The sequence below is a fragment of the Xenopus laevis genome, chromosome 3L, assembly GCF_017654675.1.
Source record: "Xenopus laevis strain J_2021 chromosome 3L, Xenopus_laevis_v10.1, whole genome shotgun sequence".
Lineage (NCBI taxonomy): Eukaryota > Metazoa > Chordata > Amphibia > Anura > Pipidae > Xenopus > Xenopus laevis.
Window position 1 is genome coordinate 90,084,208 of NC_054375.1, and position 20,222 is coordinate 90,104,429.

Consider the following 20,222-nt stretch of genomic DNA (forward strand, 5'->3'; position numbering starts at 1 on the left):
TAAAGATCTAATAATATATAAATAATGATGCAGATATTGTGCTATAAAATCTCTTCTTAGCGAGACCTGATATATATTTATATTGAAGTACGTGTGTAGATAAACAAATAAAATAAATATGTAGGGTTCAACAAATAAATCCTCAACCAATATAAAACAGTGTATTAAAGAAGAAGGAAAGCTACCAAAGCAGTTTATTGCCCATAGATTAACCACAATAGTGCAAGCTACAACACTATATAATACACAAAAGCCATGAATATCCTGTAAATTATATCCTTATAAACGGTGAGTTCTGATGTCATTAGTTATAAACAGTGAGTTCTGATGTCATTTCTGTCACATGACACTGAAACTTGTGTATTATAATAAATAAATTACCCCCAGTTGAAAAATATGAGGATATTAGAAGTTACCTCGGAGTTCCATGACCTGTATAAAAGCACTCGGCCTTCAGCCTCGTACTTTTATATGGTCATGAAACTCCTCGGTAACTTATAATATCCTTATATTTTACAAGAGGGGGTACTTTATTCACTATATATATTCTGTAGAATGCTTGACCATAAAAAGAACTAGAAACTCTCGCTGTTTGTTCAGGATAGCAGCAGCCATATAAGCTTGGTGTGACATCACTTCCTGCCAAAGTCTCTCCCTGCTCACTCATAGCTCTGGGCTCAGATTACAACAGGGATTGGAGAAAATGGAGCGAGGAGCAAACTGAGCATGCTCAAGCCCTAGCCCTGGAGGGTTAGGCTGAAAACAGGAAGTATGATAGAGAAGCCCATGTGTACACAATATAAGCAAAGAAATACTGTGTTTCTTTTGACAGAGGACTGAGAGCAGCATTACTTTGAGGGTTTATTGGTGTATTTTTATAAACCTTTCTGATAAAGCTTACTTAATTTTAGCCTTTCCTTCTTCTTTAAAATTTGAAAAACAAATAACCAGTTATGGTTAAAAGATATCTAAATAATAAAAGCATCTTGTCCAATAATTCAAATAAAAGATAGTCATGAAAGGTGAAGAACGAAGTGCAGTGAATGATGGAATAAATGTGTTACTATTGCATCTCTGTCTGGATCAGCATGCCCATATTATATTAATCACTATTTACGTCTGTGCCACTTATTTATTGTACTTGGACACAGGCCCGGATTTGTGGAAAGGCCACCTAGGCCCAGGCCTAGGGTGGCAGGATTTTAGGGGGGCGGCATGCTGCCCAATAACACCCACATTGGTTCAAAAACACTGGGGATGAGCTGGAGATACAATAATTTTTTAAATTTCCCATACGCCAATCCCCATTGCTCCTGTCCCCCCTGGAGGGGACATGGGCGATGAACGGCAGTGGGCCTAGGGGCGCCCACTATGTAAATCCGGCCCTGCTTGGACATTCGTATTGTACATGTGTTATGATGACCTATGTAATACACATACTCTGTATAGGGATGTCGCGGACTGTTCGCCCGCGAACTAATTCGCGCGAACATCGACTATTCGCGTTCGGCGAATGTTCGCGAACGTCGCGCGACGTTCGCCAATTTGGGTTCGCCTTAGCTGGCGCTTATTTTTGCCCTCTCACCCCAGACCAGCAGATACATGGCAGCCAATCAGGAAGCTCTCCCTCCTGGACCACCCCCACACCCCCGGACCACTCCCCTTCCATATATAAACTGAAGCCCTGCAGCGTTTTTTCATTCTGCCTGTGTGTGCTTGGAAGAGCTAGTGTAGGGAGAGAGCTGTTAGTGATTTGAGGGACAGTTGATAGTAACTTTGCTGGCTAGTAATCTACTTGATACTGCTCTGTATTGTAGGGACAGAACTCTGCAGGGATTTGAGGGACATTTTAGGTTAGGTAGCTTTGCTGGCTAGTAATCTACCTTCTACTGCAGTGCTCTGTATGTAGCTGCTGTGGGCAGCTGTCTGTCCTGCTGCTGATCTCTCATCTGCATCTGTTCTTCAAACAACTGCCACCTAGCTGTCTAAATATCAATAATAATACCGTCTCCAGAAACACCACCCGAGTGACGTTTTTCAAGCAGCAATAATATATTCCGTATCCAACGGCTGTAGTGTATACGTTGCCCTTGCAGGCATTATTTGCCCAGTCTTTAACCAAGTGCCACCTAGCTGTGTGAGCTTTTTCACATTCCGTGTCCAGAAACATCACCTGAGTGACGTAGTGTGATTTCTGCCCTTTACAGCACAAAACGCAGCGCTGTGTCAACAATGGATTTTTCAGATACATTTTTGCCCTTGATCCCCCTCTGGCATGCCACTGTCCAGGTCGTTGCACCCTTTAAACAACTTTAAAATCATTTTTCTGGCCAGAAATGTCTTTTCTAGCTTTTAAAATTCGCCTTCCCATTGAAGTCTATGGGGTTCGCGACGTTCGCGAACTATTCGCATGTTTTGTCGCAAGTTCGCGAATATGTTCGCGAACATTTTTTCCGCCGTTCGCTACATCCCTAACTCTGTATGGTTATGCTGGAATCTCTCAAAAAACCTTCAGGGAAAAATTACCTTCTGGAATGCTGCTAATACTAGCAAACATGATACACATCAGTTACTGTACATGTCATGAACAGAGATAGGAGTTAATGTCTTTCTTCACATTTAAGATGTGGAAGTTGAAAAATGCAGATAATCTTGATAAATGTCCATCCTATTATATGCTAATTTGTAATTGATCCAGAATAAGGTGACCCCCTACCCCCCCCCAGAAGCTGTCCAATTTATTCCAAAATGGAATGAAAAATTCTTCCTATTTTCACAACTGTAATTGGTGCGCCCAGCCATTTCTGGGAGGCAGACATCACAGTCTCACTTTTTGGACCTTAAAGGGATACTGTCATGGGAAAAAAATTTTTTTTCAAAATGAATCAGTTAATAGTGCTGCTCCAGCAGAATTCTGCACTGAAATCCATTTCTCAAAAGAGCAAACAGATTTTTTTTATGTTCAATTTTGAAATCTGACATGGGGCTAGACATATTGTCAATTTCCCAGCTGCCCCATGTCATGTGACTTGTGCTCTCATAAACTTCAATCACTCTTTACTGCTGTACTGCAAGTTGAAGTGATATCACCCCCCTCCCTTTCTCCCCCAGCAGCCAAACAAAAGAACAATGGGAAGGTAACCAGATAACAGCTCCCTAACACAAGACAACAGCTGCCTGGTAGATCTAAGAACAACACTCAATAGTAAAAACCCATGTCTCACTGAGACACATTCAGTTACATTGAGAAGGAAAAACAGCAGCCTGCCAGAAAGCATTTCTCTCCTAAAGTGCAGGCACAAGTCACATGACCAGCGGCAGCTGGGAAATTGACAAAATGTCTAGCCCCATGTCAGATTTCAAAATTGAATATAAAAAAATCTGTTTGCTCTTTTGAGAAATGGATTTCAGTGCAGAATTCTGCTGGAGTAGCACTATTAACTGATGCGTTTTGAAAAAAAACATGTTTTCTGGTGACAGGATCCCTTTAAGATGTAAGGAAAGATTCGCCATTTCATTGTTACTATTACCTTGTGTTTGCAGCAAAAAGCTACCCTTTAAAATGCAATAGAATAATTTCTGTTTTTTACTGCAAATGTGTCTCTTTTAGTGCATAGTGCAATTGTAATCATACCTTTTTGTCAAAACAAAGTGATTTCTTGAAATGTTCTATCCCTAGTATAATACTAGCATTGTAATAATTACGCATAATCGAACTGAACATTTATTTTGTTGTCATTTTAAGAATCACAAGGTATTTGTTGGGAATCACCAGTTGAAAATATAAAAGTTCAAGAGTCACCTGCTGAGCTGGAACCGGAAATTGAACAGTCAAGCTGTCAGATTAAAGTGACCTTCTCAGACTTTGTTCTTCATAAAATGCTGGGAAAAGGGAGCTTTGGAAAGGTACAATTTGACAATATATCATAATGTATTTTATTATGCATTTTCTAAATCAGGGTTTTTCTTAGAGGGCTAAAATCAGTTTTGCAACCTGATTTTAATTACTCTTTAAAATGAGTTTAATGACTGTATAACATATTTGTAATGCTAATATGTCCACTTGAAATTTTGTGTGTAGTACATATAAGTATATGCGCGGCATATACTGAAAGTGTGGGTTTTTTGCTTTTTGCAAACATTTAGTGGTTTGTAGGTACATTGTAAAAATAATTTTTATGACTGACAGCCTTTTGAGCATCAATACTGCCTTTAGCAGAGCAGAATGGAAGTTATTCTTATTTATGGTGAACCGCCCACTGTCCTGCACCATTTCTAGTGTAAATGTATTACTATATAGAAATATATCTGTTCCTAATTAAGTGTATTATAGTTTGCAGTTAGAGTTCCTTCAGATAGGGGGAGATGGTCTTATTACCTCCACCCAGTGGCATCCTTCTCACTTTCCAGTCACCGATAGGTGTATCCTATATCATTCTTTATCTGTAGTCTTCAGAACTACCATTATAAAATTGTGTAAGACCACAATGCTAGAGCCAAAGTGGTGTTTGAAAGGGCATACTGTTTTCACTTATGCCAATGTGATCCGTTTTAGGTATTTCTCGCTGAAATGAAAGGGACAAATCAGTTTTTTGCCATAAAAGTCCTGAAGAAAGATGTGGTTCTTATGGATGATGATGTTGAATGCACTATGGTGGAGAAAAGGGTACTTTCACTTGCATGGGAGCATCCATTCCTCACCCATCTTTATTGTACATTCCAAACAAAGGTAGGTAACTCACTGCAGTTTATGGGCTTATAAATTTAATGCTGGCCAGGGAATTAACTACTAGTGATGGGCGAATTTATTCGCCAGGCGTGAATTTGCGGCGAATTCACACGATTCACAGCCGGCGAATAAATTCGCAAAACCGCTGTGAAAGTTCGCCAGTGTCAAAAATAAATGGATGCCGGCGTCAAAAACGAGATGCCGGTGCCGTTTTGCATATTTTTCGCCATTTCGCAAATTTTGCAGGAAATTCGAGAATTTTTCAGCAAAGCGAAACGCCCCAAATTCGCCCATCACTATTAACTAAATGGTGAATTTACATAAATTTCTTTAATTTTTTATCAGTTTTGGAGACAATTTATTGTCCTTCACCTCCATCTACTGTTTCTGCCTTCTGGTTTAAATGTTGAATGTCTTCCATTTTTTTTTAAAAAAAAAAAAAAAGATATTTCTAGAAAGTACTTTTACAAAAACTACCACATGAATCAGTCCAACCAGACGAGTTATATACTTAATTGAAAAAAGCAAGTTACCACTGTCCCCATGATGGATGCAACACATGTATTTAAGTCATTTCTATTTAAACTCAGATAGAGCTGCTGCTGATGCCACATACTATATTTTATCAGCAAGTCAAACTACAATATGGATAAATTCAAGAATGACAATAATCACAACACACATCATTTGGTTTCCAACATTAGTATGTAAATTCTCATTCATTGCAAAGTAATGAATAATAAAGAGCATGGAGGTTAATGTGGGAATGAACAATGTTATGCATAAGATGGACATGTTGAAAGCGGATCTATGATTCAAATAAATTGTGCATCACAGATCTCATGTCCAGTTCAACTACATTAAATGCAATTTATTATGCCTGGAATGAATGCAGTCATACACAGTAGTTCAGAAAGCAAATGCCCTCAGTTTCTTGTTTTATTACTTTCAGTTCCTTACAAAAAAAATGTTTTAGGTCATTGAAATTAAAAAACAACTAATAAGAAAACACAATTTCAGAGTAGGATTTGTTATGCATTGAGATGAAAGAATTTAAACACTGGTAGTGAAAATAGTACCAGTCAGTTTGGTCAACTAAAAATGGCTAATCGTCTTATCCATAAGTATAAAAAGAAGGAAATCCATGAAAAAACTCTTATTAAAGAATGTTGCATCTACCAATTTTCTTGTTATTTCCCTAACAGGAACATCTGTTTTTCGTCATGGAGTACCTCAATGGTGGAGATCTTATGTTCCATATACAAAGTTGCCACAAATTTGATCTTCCCAGAGCAACGTAAGGAAAAAACAATTGTATATATAGACTAATAGATGGATGCATTCAAATTCTATTTTTGACAATAGCATGCATTTACCATGTTTTTAATGGGACAGGTGCTTAAGGGACTACTGCTGTTCTCCCCGAGACCACCAAAAGGAATATAGTGCCATGAGCCTAATTTAGCTATAAGAGGGGAAAAGATAAACAGCAAAGTTACAAAACAAAAAAAACAATGGCCTCATAACTGTAAGTTTAATCCACATCAGTATTCCCCCCCAAGAAACTACCTTTTCTGTAGTACCTGGGCTTTCAGAATGTAGCAATCCATTTTTCTCATTTAAATTTAATTTCTCATCCCAAACCCCTAATAACTCCATTTTTTTTACATGTCTCCTATACATGCCATCATTCCCTGTTAAACAGGGCAAAAGCAAATAACCCTAATAGAGAGCTGAAACTTCACACAAAGCATTTATCTGTGTTCCTATGCAATGACACTTAAAGGGCAGAAATTAAAGAGCAGGACACCAGAAATTTAACTTCATTTTTACAAAACGTTGTCTTTGTATGGTATTTATCATTTTGCCATAAAATTATTGGCCGATGCTTGTTCATTACTGCTTTTCTGACCATCCATGTTCCTCTATGAGGGGCTTCCATATTTGTGCATCAGTAGTTAGCATTAGAAACCTTAACTGACTGAGAAGGGACAGTCAGGTTGGCAAAAAGCAACTTCAATTAACAATTACTTAGAAAAGCAAAACTATTGGTGAAAATCAACTTGACTTATAATGTATACTAATATTTTGAAAAGTAGTTTTTTTTGTGTGAGTATCACTTTTATATCTATTTAATGAGCCAGTCTCCTCTAGTCATCATCAAATTATCATCTAATGTAATATAATGACAGGTGCAAAGTTTGCTCCAGGACTGTTAACACACAGCAACGCAATCCCTGTTGGCAGCCTATTTGGTGCCTTCATCTATAATTAAATGCTGGAGGGCATGAAGAGCATAAGTAGCTGCTGTTCATGTTTTATTATATGCAATAAAAGCAATCTTTTGCATATGTTTCCAGGTAATGCACATTCCTATCTGTATGCATATACTTTACACTAAGTGCTATATAAAGCAATAGTCATAGGCATGTCTCCCATACACAGAGCTATATAAATGGAGCTGATCAATGCAAGGAACGGCTTCCCTATCTACTTGTCACAAAGTGCTTCTGGGCTGTTACAGAATCAGTACAGCTTTTTTTCAGTGTAAAAATAAAAACTAAGAAAATAGATAGGCTGTGCAAAATAAAAAATGTTTTCAATATAGTTAGTTAGCCAAAAATGTAATCTATAAAGGCTGGAGTGACTGGATGTCTAACATAATAGCCAGACCGCTACTTCCTGCTTTGCAGCTCTTTTGGTTTCCACTGGCTGGTTACCAGGCAATAACCAATCAGTGACTTGAGGAGGGGCCGCATGGGCCATAACTATTTGCTTTTGAATCTGAGCTGAATGTTAAGGATCAATTGCAAACTCACTGAACAGTTATGTCCCATGTGCCCCCCCTTAAAGTCGCTGACTTACTCAGAGTTAGAGAACTGAAAAGCAGGAAGTAGTGTTCTGGCTATTATGTTAGACATCCAGTCACTCCAGACTTTATAGATTACCTTTTTGGCTAACTAACTATATTGAAAACATTTTTTATTTTGCACAGCCTATTTTCTTAGTTTTTATTTTTAAAAAATGCCGCCCCCCCTCACCAACTTACGTGTCAGGAGGGGAGGCAGAAACACTATTGCGGAGAGCACAATTGCACTCTCTCGCAATAGTACAGCCGAATTTCCAGTTCAAAAACCGGAAATTCGGCTCTTAAAGGTGCAGGAGCGGCTTTTTCCTGCCCCTGGAATCCTTTCAGGCGCTGCCGCCTGAGGCGAGCGGCTCAGCTCGTCTCATTGGCTGCGCACCCCTGACTCCAACCTTTATGAATTGTATTTTTGGCTAACTAACTATATTAGAAACATTTTTTATTTTGCTCAATCCTATCTATTTACCCGTTTTTTATTTTAACACTGAACTGTTCCTTTAAAAGAAGGACGGAATAGCTTTATATTTGCTCATAGTACATGTCCATATTCTATGTGAAATTACCCGAATTATAAAATAAATTCCTACATAATTGAGGACTTGCGAAATGTGATATTTGTGGAACAGATGCATTTTCTTCACTTACAATGGCTTTATTTTTGTTTTAAATCTATATTATGAATGGTAGACTATAAGCTCACGTCCTTGATCTAACCAGTAATAGATATTGTGATGGAGCTTTTAGTGACTTAAAAGCAACAGAATGTATCACTGTAGATAAAAAATCCTACCTGCCGGTATCGAATTGTTATAATATGCCCTTTGTCTGGCTTGGTAACAATAATTTGCCATTTAATCAGTTTTACTGCACTCTACAAAACATTAAATATTTTAGCTTTTGCTTTAGGATATGGTTATTCTTCTGAATATTTCAGCTCTTTATATGTATTCACATAGCTGTGTAATAGCCTGTTATCCAGGGCAATCTCTAGGTGAATATATTTCCCTAATGAGATTGGTTACCTGAAAGAGAGTTCAGGTTTTGTTCCTTTTAAGTCCTCTTTGCTTCCTAGAAACAATTTGAATAAAAGATGTTTCATGAATACAACGGCTTTAATAATGTGATGTTTCTGAATTGTTTTCTAGCTTTTATGCTGCTGAAATCGTGTGTGGGCTGCAGTTTCTTCATTCTAAAGGAGTGGTATACAGGTACTTGAACTAAAACGCAGTGCGGATCATAACTGTAGCACATACGTCTCAGTCCTCTCTCCCGATGCCCTCTCATTCCTGCTCAGCTTTGCTTGCATTTCACATCTCTTCACAAAGACAGGATCCCTATGCACATTAAGTATAAATAAATGTTAGCATTAAGCAATATAGTAGTAGTGTATTTCAAATGTACAGAGAAACTTTTATCTATTAGTATCTACTTATTTTGGAAACCGAACCTGGTTAGGGTGAGAAGGGCTAAAATGAGTCAAAAAGCCCTTCACTAGTAATTTACATGCAAAGTAAAGCCTGAAATCAGAAGGTATTTACTTGTCTCATGCCATACACACAGCACTGCCTAGATACCAAAATAAGAGTTTTAATTCTCCCATAAGGCATCATTGGCGGAGACATACAAATCACTCCTTTATGTCCCTTTGGCCAACTATGCATCCAGAACCGCTGGTTTATAGCACAGAGAGAGCCTCATGGTTCAGAGCCATATATCCAAACTTGCAGACAGCCTGTTTCAATCTTGTTAGATCTCATCAGTGCAAGATATTGGAATATGGCTTCTGAGGGGTAGGAAAAAGTGTAAAATTAATTATTTTTGGTCCACTGCAAGTTTGTTTCCATGATCAGGAACGCAGAGGCATTTCATTTTGTATCCACATATATGTAGAATGAATGACGCTGTCATATCCTGTTAATAAATGTATCTAGGTTTTATTTCCAGTAAATATGTTTCAATAAAACATTTCAGTAAATAAATATGCAGGTAAATCTGACTTGTGAATGAGACCTGGCACTGAGCTGTGGGTCTATATACCAACATTACATTCTAACCCTCTTGCATTTATTAGGTTAAAAATAAAATGTAGCCAGTGACCTACTGGCTGGCTCCCCAGTGACAACTATCAAGGGAAATTACCCAAGTCTGTTTCAGTTAGAACTTTGTTATAACACATGCTCAGTGTGGTCTGGGCTTCAGTTGGGAGGTTAAGCTTAGGGACAGTCATTTGAAAGTATGATTGTTTCCCTGCAGAGCAGTTAGGGACCTTCTGAAGTTTCCTATCTGTAGCTGTCAGTGTAAGTAAAACAAAGGGGGAATTCCACTACATACAAAAATCTCTGGTGCCAACAGGTGACCAGGGTGGCTGAACCAGAGCAAACATGTAATCTATTGATGTATTGACGTATTAAGCACCAGCTAGATGCCTCCCTGGCCCAGTGCTCTGCCACATGGTGATTCAGGCCCCTTTATATACAAAAGCTCTAAACCATGCTAAGCTACAGCACCTTTCTACTTCCAACACTAATGCTAAATATGCAGAGATATACACAGTTTCACTTCAAATTGTTTCTACTTTAGTAAATAACCCTAGAATCAGTTTATCATTTGGGTTCATAAGTCTAAAATTGGCTGCTTAAGAAAGACTGGGATGACCTGCTGAGTTTTGCAGAATTATTACTTTTCCTGCTTCACTTGTACAGCACTGACTAATGTTCTGTTTCTCTCTCTAAATAAGATTTATGCTATTCTCCTGATCAAAGTTGTTCCACCCATGTCCCTACTTTTTATACTGTTTTACAGAGACCTGAAGCTAGATAATGTACTCCTGGACATGGAAGGACACATAAAAATTGCAGATTTTGGAATGTGCAAGGAAACCATGTTTGGAGAAGCTAAAACAAGCACTTTTTGTGGTACTCCGGATTACATTGCACCTGAGGTTATATATTTTATTATTCGTTCTCTGCCATACCTCAATCATTAATAAACATACATCCCTTTCTTCAGACATTTTTCTAACTTTGTTTGCTGAGAAATGGATGGGAATCAGAAATTAAAGTTTCTCCATACTATTATTTTGTCCTTTCACCCTATATATGATTCAGTTACCCTTTCCTCTCTCAGGCACTGAAGAGTTTTAAGCTATTCAATTCAAGTACAATTTATTCATAGACATTAAAGTAACTTTAATTATAATGATTTATAATAAGCCCACTTTGTGTTTTATTTGATTCATTTGTAGATCTTGCTTGGACAAAAATACAACTATTCGGTGGACTGGTGGTCATTTGGAGTCCTTCTTTATGAAATGTTAATTGGCCAGTCACCATTTCATGGCATAGATGAAGAAGAATTGTTTCAGTCTATTCGCATGGACAACCCAATGTACCCTCGCTTTCTCAGCATGGAAGCAAAAGATATTTTAATCATGGTAATCACAATCTTGTTTACACCCATATGATTTGGTACTTTTGACAAAAAACAAACAGATTTTGCCATAATATGTAACCAGCGTTAAATAAATAGCTAAAACCTGATTTCAGTCAACAAATGAGACACTCAGCACCTTATGTTTCAAATCTGTTGCTGGTTTAGGGAATTCACAAATGATAAAGAAAAATGCTAAACTTAATATAACAAGAAGTTAGTCTGTAATAGTCTGAGTGATACACCATCATGATATATAAACACGAGCCCCAACATCAGCAAACCTGGAGAAATGGGTTTGCATTGCCAATTAAAAGAACTGAAACATGGACTTCAACTATGAAATATTAAACATCAACATTCCCAAGTTCAGCAAAGTACTTTGATCTATTGGATTCAATTGGCATGGCTAATTACATGCAAGGTTGGTTGATAATCCATTATACATTTTAATTTGGTGATTGGCTAACTTAATTTTCCCTTTTGGGAGATTAACTGTAAGGTCAGTTAGAATTCACCTAAATGGATGAATGCAGTGAAAGATATTCGACTTTTAAAGGTAGGCTCTCTCCCTAACTGACCTTCAAGTTGGGCTTCCACGATTATCTAGGAAAAAATGACTTGGCAAGCCCAGTAATTCTACCTTTTGTTTAACTTTAAATGACACTAAACAAAAGTTGCCTTACTAAACTTGGGATGGAGGGATATGCAGCTTTGCGTGGGTCTGTCCGTGTTTTTCAAATTAAAGCCAGCCATAGACGTGCAGATATAATCGTACAAAACTTCGTTTTGTACGATTCTCGGACCATGTGTGGAGTGTCCCAATATTTTTCATGCTATGGCAATCGATCGTTCAGTCGATAAAGGTTAGAAAATTTCTGCCGGCTACCGATAATTTCTCTGCATGTATTGCCGACCTGACGTTATCAGTGGGAGACTGTCACCAGCTTTTGTCGGACATAACTTTTGTACGATTGCTGTAAGGGCAGAACATCGTCTGATCTGTTCTTTTACTACTTTATTTAATCTGAAAGGTTAGTGACAGGTCAGGAGATTGGAACGTCCGATTGTTCGTCCGATATTGCAGGTATATCTGCACGTCTATGGCCAGCTTTAGGCTGTGATAGAGACCCTTAGAGACAGGAGAACATGACTTTTTCTCTTAAAAACTAGATGCTGTAATATATGAAGAGCTATGATTGAAACCTTTTATATTCAATAATATTAGCATTTACAAAATGAATCACATTTAAACAAGCTAAATCTGAGAAACTGTAATGATGGAATTTGTCTTTCTAGCTCTTTGTGAGAGAACCTGAAAGAAGGCTTGGAGTAAAAGGAAATATTCGCCAGCATTGCTTCTTCCAGCACATTGAATGGGGAAGACTGGAAAACAGAGAAATTGAGCCACCATTTAAACCTAAAGTGGTAAGATATTAATAAAATTCTAATTTTTTATACCCTTTTCAAAAAAAATTTTGTTGCGTTATTGGGTGAAAACCACAGAAAAAAAAAAAACAGGAACATCATGAAGGCTACAAACATCTTCAAATGGTTCAAGGGACCTCTACCATTGACTTCTACATGATCTCAACATGTGGTTTCGAGACATAATAAATCTCATAAAGGGTTTTTTTAACCTGAAAACTACCCTTGAAAAACTAAGTTTTTTCAAGAAAACTTGACCTTTGATATATCTGCCCCTAGATGTTTTAATCTCAAGTATTTTTAAATCTTATAAGTGCAGTATTTACAGTGCCCCAATCTCATTGTTAAACCAGCCACACGCATGTCAAGTTGCAGTGTCATTGCCAGAACGGAGGCTGGGCAGGGAAATGACATGCAAACCAAAAAATCTTTTTTTTGCAAACCAGCTTGTAAATGCCATACTGGTTGGGGTTGGCAGGACATTATTGAGCTTACTACTTAGCCTGACTATGTGCAGGGTAGTAAAGGTGACCATAGACTTAACAATTACGATCTTTCTTGGCAAAGTTCTTTCCAAGAAAGATTGTTCGTTTCAATACACACGTGTAGAGCCGAATCATCAGATATAAAGGTAGATATACAGGTAGGAACAATAGAATTCTACCTGTATCTGATTACTCAGCACTAATAATGCCCGATGTTTGGGTCCCTTCAAAAGGCACTCGATCAAAATTTTCCGTCCAGCCTGATCGACGAGCCGACCAATATCCAAGTCTTCTGCCGATATCGGTCGGCTCTTTTCCCACCATACACGCACCAAATTTGGCCTTTTTTTTTATAGTTTTTTTAATATGTTTTTCCTTTTTTCTAACTCTTTTCAGTTTCAAATGGGGGGTCACTGACCCCAATTAAAACAAATGTTTTGTAAAGCAAATTTATTACTTTCTTATTACTCATCTTTCTATTCAGGTCCTCCGGTTGCTAGGGTAATTCAGACTCTAGCAACCATTAATTGCAAACAGGAGAGCTGCTGAATTAAAAAGCTAAATATCTTCCACAAATGATAAAAAGTGAAAACCAATTGCAAATTGTCTTAGAATATCACCCTCTACATCATACTAAAGGTTAACTCAAAGATGAACAACAGCTTTAAAGGGGTTGTTCACCTTCTAAACACTTTGTTTTAGTTCAATTATTCTCAGATTGTTTCCCAGAAATAATGACTTTTGTCCAGTGTCCCCTTTAAACGGGAATATCAACCCAAAATATCATTAGTTGCCGAATAAAATAAAACATAGTTCTAAGCAACTTTGCAATATACAATTATTACAAATTTCCTATAGCTTTTTTTAATTACTTGTATATGTTAAATGTGGCTTTATTTGAATGTTATAATTTGCTAATTAATGTATTTATTTTGTTTTCCATACTTTTATTCTCCGAAGAAATCGGCAGATGACTGGAGCAATTTTGACAAGGAATTCTTAAATGAAAAACCCAGATTATCAAGTTCAGAAAGAACGCTAATAAACAGCATGGACCAAAATATGTTCAATCATTTTTCATTTGTAAATCCCAAAATGGAAGCAATTGTTTCCTGAGAGGTCAATATTCTGAACTCGTGGCTGGAAAATAAATTCCTTTAAATCTGTGCACACTGGAAAAGGAGATTGCAATTAAAATGCATATCATTGTATAACACATACACTTTTGTATAGTGTATTATATGTAGTACAGGTTATATTTTTGGGTCCCGGATGCAACAACAGTCTTGGTTTGGACAACAGAGGCAGACCTCTGGTTACTGCAGGCATGCAGCCTCCTTCATATAAAAGCAGAATTTTGGATTGTCCCTCAAGCAATGGTGCAGACCTAAGCACTGATTTCATAATTTAGTACATCTCAGATCAGGTTATCCTACTCTAGTTACTTAGTTTTGTTCATTACCATATACTGTATATGCATGAAATGCATCATTCAAGCACAGATATTGATTTGGAAGTGACACAATATGGTTAATCAAAGCAGGGAAAAACTTTTGTCTATCTAGAGATATTGCTCATCAAACATTCAATCAACACAGCAGCATGGATCTGCTTTTCTTTCAGAGATACACACACCATTTGTTTTACCAGGAGATGCAGAATGGAGTTAAAAAATCTTTGGGATCAACCATCATTTTCACACAAATCACTGACTGCAGAAAACCTTACCTTGGATTTCGTTCACAGAAGTACCCTAATTTTCATCCCAACAAGATACTTTTATAATGGCATTATTTGAGACCCTTTACTTATATGTAATGGAAATCAATCTATACATAAATTCATTAGTCTTGTAAGAATGTACATTGTTAATGTTCTCAGGAAAGTGGTACGCTTTGTGTGTTTGTTTATAGTTTTCAGTGATGCCTGGAAATTTTACATAGCATTGGTATCCAATGATCTCAGTTTTAGGTCATTCGATAAACTATGAAGCTGAAAATCATTTGTGCCATACCTCATAGTTGTGCAGGTCTAATATGAACAGTGCTGATATATCGCTGTAACTGATCTGACATTTACAGTTACATAGGAAAATGTGTGGCTAGAATACTATTAAGTATAGCATGTACCTATAAAATGTTTGTAAATAAAAGTGTGGTTAAAAGAAATTATGTTAAGTATAGCATGTACCTATAAAAGTGTAAATAAAAGTGTGTTGCTGTTTTGTTCCTAAATATTAAATGAATATATCACAAGCGGTATTTGCATACAAAAAATAATAGTGCATTGCATTTGAAATGCAATACATTTTTACTTATTCTGCACCCAGTCCCAGCTGAAAAACAGGACCTTCTCATGGGTTTCTAATAATATATGGATTAAATGATGGTTGGAAGGCAGGTTCATTGCAAGGAAATGCATGTTAGTGTGCATGTGTGTGTGTGCGTGTGTGTGTGTGCATGTGTGTGTGTGTGTGTGTTTATGCACATTCAAGTTCAAACTTAGAATAAATGAGAAAGTGGAAAACTTTGCCCATGTAATTGGGGACATATAAAGACCATGGCACAATTGCAGGGTGACAATCTCCTATCCCAAGAGAGCACTTGTGGGTACAGGAAATTGCCAGTAATATAATTAGGTAGCAATTCTGACTATTTTGTAACCTCTCGCAGTGTTATTAACTGCCAAGATGACAAAATTCCCAGAATAGTGCCGTAGGCCAAAGCTATTTTCCATTGGTAGCACAATACCAATGAGGCAAAAACTCAAGAAATCAAAGTATTTAACATAGAGGCTTCTCATACTGAGGAACACTGAGCTGAAGATATATTGCACATAAGGTATGCATTACTTTTTATCTTGGCGAGAAGCACTTATTAAAACTCTTTAGTACTCAAATTAATTTATACATTAATCTCATTTCTAAATTTATTTTTATAAAGCACATTGATAACCTAATCCCTAGAATATACCTGAATTATGGGATGAAAGTTGATTAAAATAGAATACATAAATAAATAAAATGCAACAACATAAAACCAAAATGCATCTTTATTTTCCTACAAGTACTGAATTTGTTTAAAACTGTTTTTTAAACTAAGCAAAACATCTCAATTTGCCTACTGCATACCATGCTGGTAGCTTACAGTAGTTTCAGATTGTATCTACAATATATTTTCCATCGCAGTTTGATGTGTTTGTGGTATACAAACTGACGCCAGTGAGACCTGTTCCTTCCTGTGCTAGATTTACTCATCAGTCAGTAAAGTAGATAACCTGACCATACACAATGACAACTTTCCACCTATGCACATATGCAAACCATGAAGTCTTGCTGTGGCTTTGATAGCCATCAACCTATTTTTCAGGCAGGTGTAACAATGTGGCACTAGATAGAGGGTCTCTGAACAAAAAGATAAGGTTTGGGTTTAAGACTGCTTCCTGTGGTATGAAATCGTCAATGCAATTTCTATTTTCTTTGCTTGCTTTTTTTAGCAGACTGGAAGATGTCTAATTGTATTAATCAACGAAGGATATAGCATGTTGTAGTATAGTAAAACCTTTTAATATACAGTATCATACCAGGGGACACAGCTGCCTGTTTCTTAGATCAAGTAAATGACAGGCTGCACAGTCACAATCAGCCGTTGGTGGGGCAAAATTTTTAAAAATTAAAAATGGCTCTAGGAATTGATGTCAATATGCTCTATATGTATATATATTTAATATATTTTTGATCTCAGCCATCCCACTTATTTAAAAGCAAAAAAAATCACAGGCTGTAAGTGAGCTTCAGTTATGTGCAATATTGAGATCAGAGGCATTCAAAGCTTTTTTTTTCCCATGCCTTACCAGCACATTTAAAGTAACACACATAGTACAAATAAAATTCAGTGTGCGTTTGTATGTAACATACACTGATTTGTTGTTTTCTACCAACAGCTTTTTACAGCTTCTTGCTACACTCATTTTGGCAAAAGGGTCAGATTTGCCCATTGCTATGCAAACCATGTGTTCTCCATTTTAAATAGTACTCCAGTAAAATAACCCTTATTAACAAGTTCGAATAATGAAAATATGGGTAACGCATTGGTACAGATTTACCTACTATTTGTAAATGAAAACCAGTTAACAGTTAAGTTGTTTTCAGATTATTCACCACTAGTGATGGGTGAATTTATTCACCAGGCATGTATTCACGGTGAATTTTCGCGTTTCACCGCCCGGGAATGTTTTCGCAAAACTGCGGCAAAAACTCGTCTGCAAAAAATTTGCTGCATCAAAGAAATGTTGCGGGTTTATGATGGCCATTGACTTCAATGGGTTTCGCAATTTTTTTTGTGGAAACGGGGCAGATTTCCCCATCACTTTTCACCAGAAATGTGAAGATTAAAGTTAAATGTTCCTCCCTCTGGCGGTTCAGTCTGGCAGCTCAGTAATCCAGGTGCAGATCATGAACCATAAGGCTAGTGCCAGATGTAAATCAAAAAAACAAAAAAGGAAGAACTCTATCTGAGTATCTGCAAAACTTTTGTTCCGAGTTGTCTTTCTTTTTTGTCTTTTGATTTACTGGCACTGTGGAATTGTAAGCACAGAGCAAATTACAATAGAACCCCCATTTTACATCCCTAATTTTTTTGTGGTACCACTTACTGTATATATTATCTATAATACATTTTAAAACATTGTTTTTTTAGAGTTTTTATTTTTTAAAACTCAAAATTTTTCGAGCTTTATTATACCCCGACCCTGGAAACAGATTGAATCTGAAAATACACCATCTAAAATCTGTTAAGGTCATGTAGAAGTCAATGGCAGAGGTCCCTTGAACCATTTGAAGATGTTAAATAGCCTTCATGATGTTTTTAGTTTTTTCGGTGGGCTTTGCTCAAAAACTCAATCAATTCGAGTTTTCAGGTTGTTGATTTGAGTTTTTTCCATTCAGGTCTTTTCTTAACTCAGAAACCGTTTGAGTTGTGAAAATGACGCCCATAGACTCCAATGGGTGAAAAAGAATTTGTCAAAAAATTAGTTGCCCATGCATTTTGGCAAATTTTTGGTTAAGCAAAACCGGTCAGATTCACCCATCACTAGTGGTGAAATGTCTGAAAAGTTAGAAGAACGAAGGCAAATATTCCAAAAACTATAAAAAATACATAATGAAGTCCAATTGGAAAGTTTATTAGAATTTGGCATTCTATAGCATACTAAAAGTTAAAGGTAACACCACCTGTTTAATGAAACTCAGGGATACTGCTCAGCAGGGACAAAGATAAGAAATGTATCAATTTAAGGTGGCCATACACGGGCTGATAAAAGCTGCCAACAGACCGTGTCGGCAGCTTATTGGCCCGTGTATGGGGCCCCCTGATGGGCTTCACCGATCGCTGGCCGAAAGTCGGCCAGATCTCGATAGGATGGGACAAAAAATCCCGTCGGATCGCGGCCGCATCTATTCGTTGATGCGGTCCCGCGATCCGCCCGCCCGTTAGGCATCATTAGGATCCGATATTGCCCACCTCAAGGTGGGCATATCGGAGGGAGATCCGCTCATTTGGCGACATTGCCAAACGAGCGGATCTCTCAGTGTATGGGCACCTTAATGTATTAGTTAACAGATTCAGTAACCCACCTCCCAGAGCTATGTTATCTCTGATGTCATAGAAGGGGGCGGACAGGAAAGTGCCTATAAATAAAGGCTGCTGTAATGTGGCAGGCGGGGAGAGCAGAAGGAAGAGCTCACCTTGAACTCTCCCATGACCCGGCAATATTTTATGGAAGTTGGCCTGAACCTGCCGGACCCAGGGATAAGCCCACACATCATTAATAAGATGGCAAAAAATTAAGCTTTAAACTTCAATATTTGAAAATGTTCGAAAGTAATCGAAAAACTGTATTAATTTCTGGTGAATTATCTGAAACACCACCTTCAAGGAGAGAATACATACTGTACAATGACAAATTACAATAACAAACTTTACAGATATAAATGCAGCTCCCTCTTGTGGAACAAGTTGGTAACCAAACAATTTTCAATTGATGCAAATACAAAGGTGTTGCTTTTTCAGCTGTCACGTGGATAAATCAGAAGGCAACTTAAATGCATTTTGAAACCCTTCAGATAAAGGCTAATAGATCCTGCTGTGTGCTATGTAATCCTAATTGTATAACTAGAGTTCCTGCCACACAGAAGACAAAATTTGGAAAAAAGGAATTGTATCTTTTGCCGATATAAAGAAATCAGAAGTCTCCAGAACAACATTACTTTATATATTACACATTGTTTCCTGATGCAACTAATTACTGTTTTTTTTTTTTTTTAAATTAAATGGTGTCTCATTACAATTTTCCATTCAGTTAGGGGACAGGTAGGGTGGAGGAGGAAAGACACCTAAGTGCTTGCCCTGTCAGTACTACCTATACAGCACTGGCAAATGCAGGAGCTCAACTCTGCTTCTGGCAGAGAGCTCTGACCTGCTGCACTGCCGTTGGTTACCTGATTAATGTAGGTAAATCTTGACTTTATTCTACACAGTTCTCTCCGCCCTCATCAGTATTAAAATCTAGAGTAATGATATTGTTTTTTTTCTTACCTTTAATTAGTAAAGCTAAAATGAATATGCATGAAATAGAGAGTCAATGTACCACAATAAATCTATTTGTAGGGATAATTGCTTTAGCAAACAATATGTGTACGTTCATAGCTGTATTAATGAAACATGATTTATATCATAATTACAGTGCAGAAAATATCGTTGTTGTACAAGAACACCAGAGGTTTTGATGTTGCTAATGAAAGAATCATTAAACTTTAAATAATCTGCTTCATCTATAGCTTAGTGCTTGGTACAATATATTCTTTTCACAGACACTAAGGGGAGACAAAGCCTTACAAACCTCAAAGTATTGCATTTCTAGTAAATGATTCATTAAGCACAAAGCATTGTAAACTCTTACAACAAAAATGTAGTTAAATTAGATTAGTGTGGTATTATAATTATCTCTTTTCAGGGTTGCAGAGTAAGGGTAAGGACACACTGGACGATTTGTCGCCAACGTTTTTAAAAAGCAAATCGCGGCGACATATCGCTCGTTTTGTCTCTGAACAAAACCAAATGAAAGACGCCAGCTCCTGTGCCCACATCGCGTTTGTGAATCGCCTGTAGCTCCAAAACGCACTGAGACCCTTTTCCGAGCGATTTATCAGAAATAGCATGTACTTAGAAAAGCACTGAAATCTCCTAGACACGCACACACATACAGATAAGTAGCAGCAATTGTATTC

General features: G+C 37.2%; 1 protein-coding gene and 1 long non-coding RNA gene across 5 annotated transcripts in view; one reads left to right on the forward strand and one right to left on the reverse strand.

Moving 5' to 3' along the window:
* The window catches only part of prkcq.L (protein kinase C theta L homeolog), a 64,702-nt gene extending 49,510 nt beyond the window's left edge, over nt 1-15,192 (forward strand). For both annotated transcript variants that reach the window (XM_041586569.1, XM_018252752.2), the window contains 8 exons: nt 3,746-3,906; nt 4,556-4,729; nt 5,935-6,026; nt 8,741-8,803; nt 10,398-10,536; nt 10,840-11,028; nt 12,324-12,452; nt 13,898-15,192. In XM_041586569.1, coding sequence (XP_041442503.1) covers nt 3,746-3,906; nt 4,556-4,729; nt 5,935-6,026; nt 8,741-8,803; nt 10,398-10,536; nt 10,840-11,028; nt 12,324-12,452; nt 13,898-14,053 — 1,103 coding nt within the window. In that variant the 3' untranslated portion in view covers nt 14,054-15,192. The remainder of the gene's footprint in view (nt 1-3,745; nt 3,907-4,555; nt 4,730-5,934; nt 6,027-8,740; nt 8,804-10,397; nt 10,537-10,839; nt 11,029-12,323; nt 12,453-13,897) is intronic.
* LOC121401519 overlaps nt 1-20,222 on the reverse strand; it is a 301,118-nt gene that overhangs the window by 252,051 nt on the left and 28,845 nt on the right. The gene's annotated exons all lie outside the window — the stretch shown is intronic.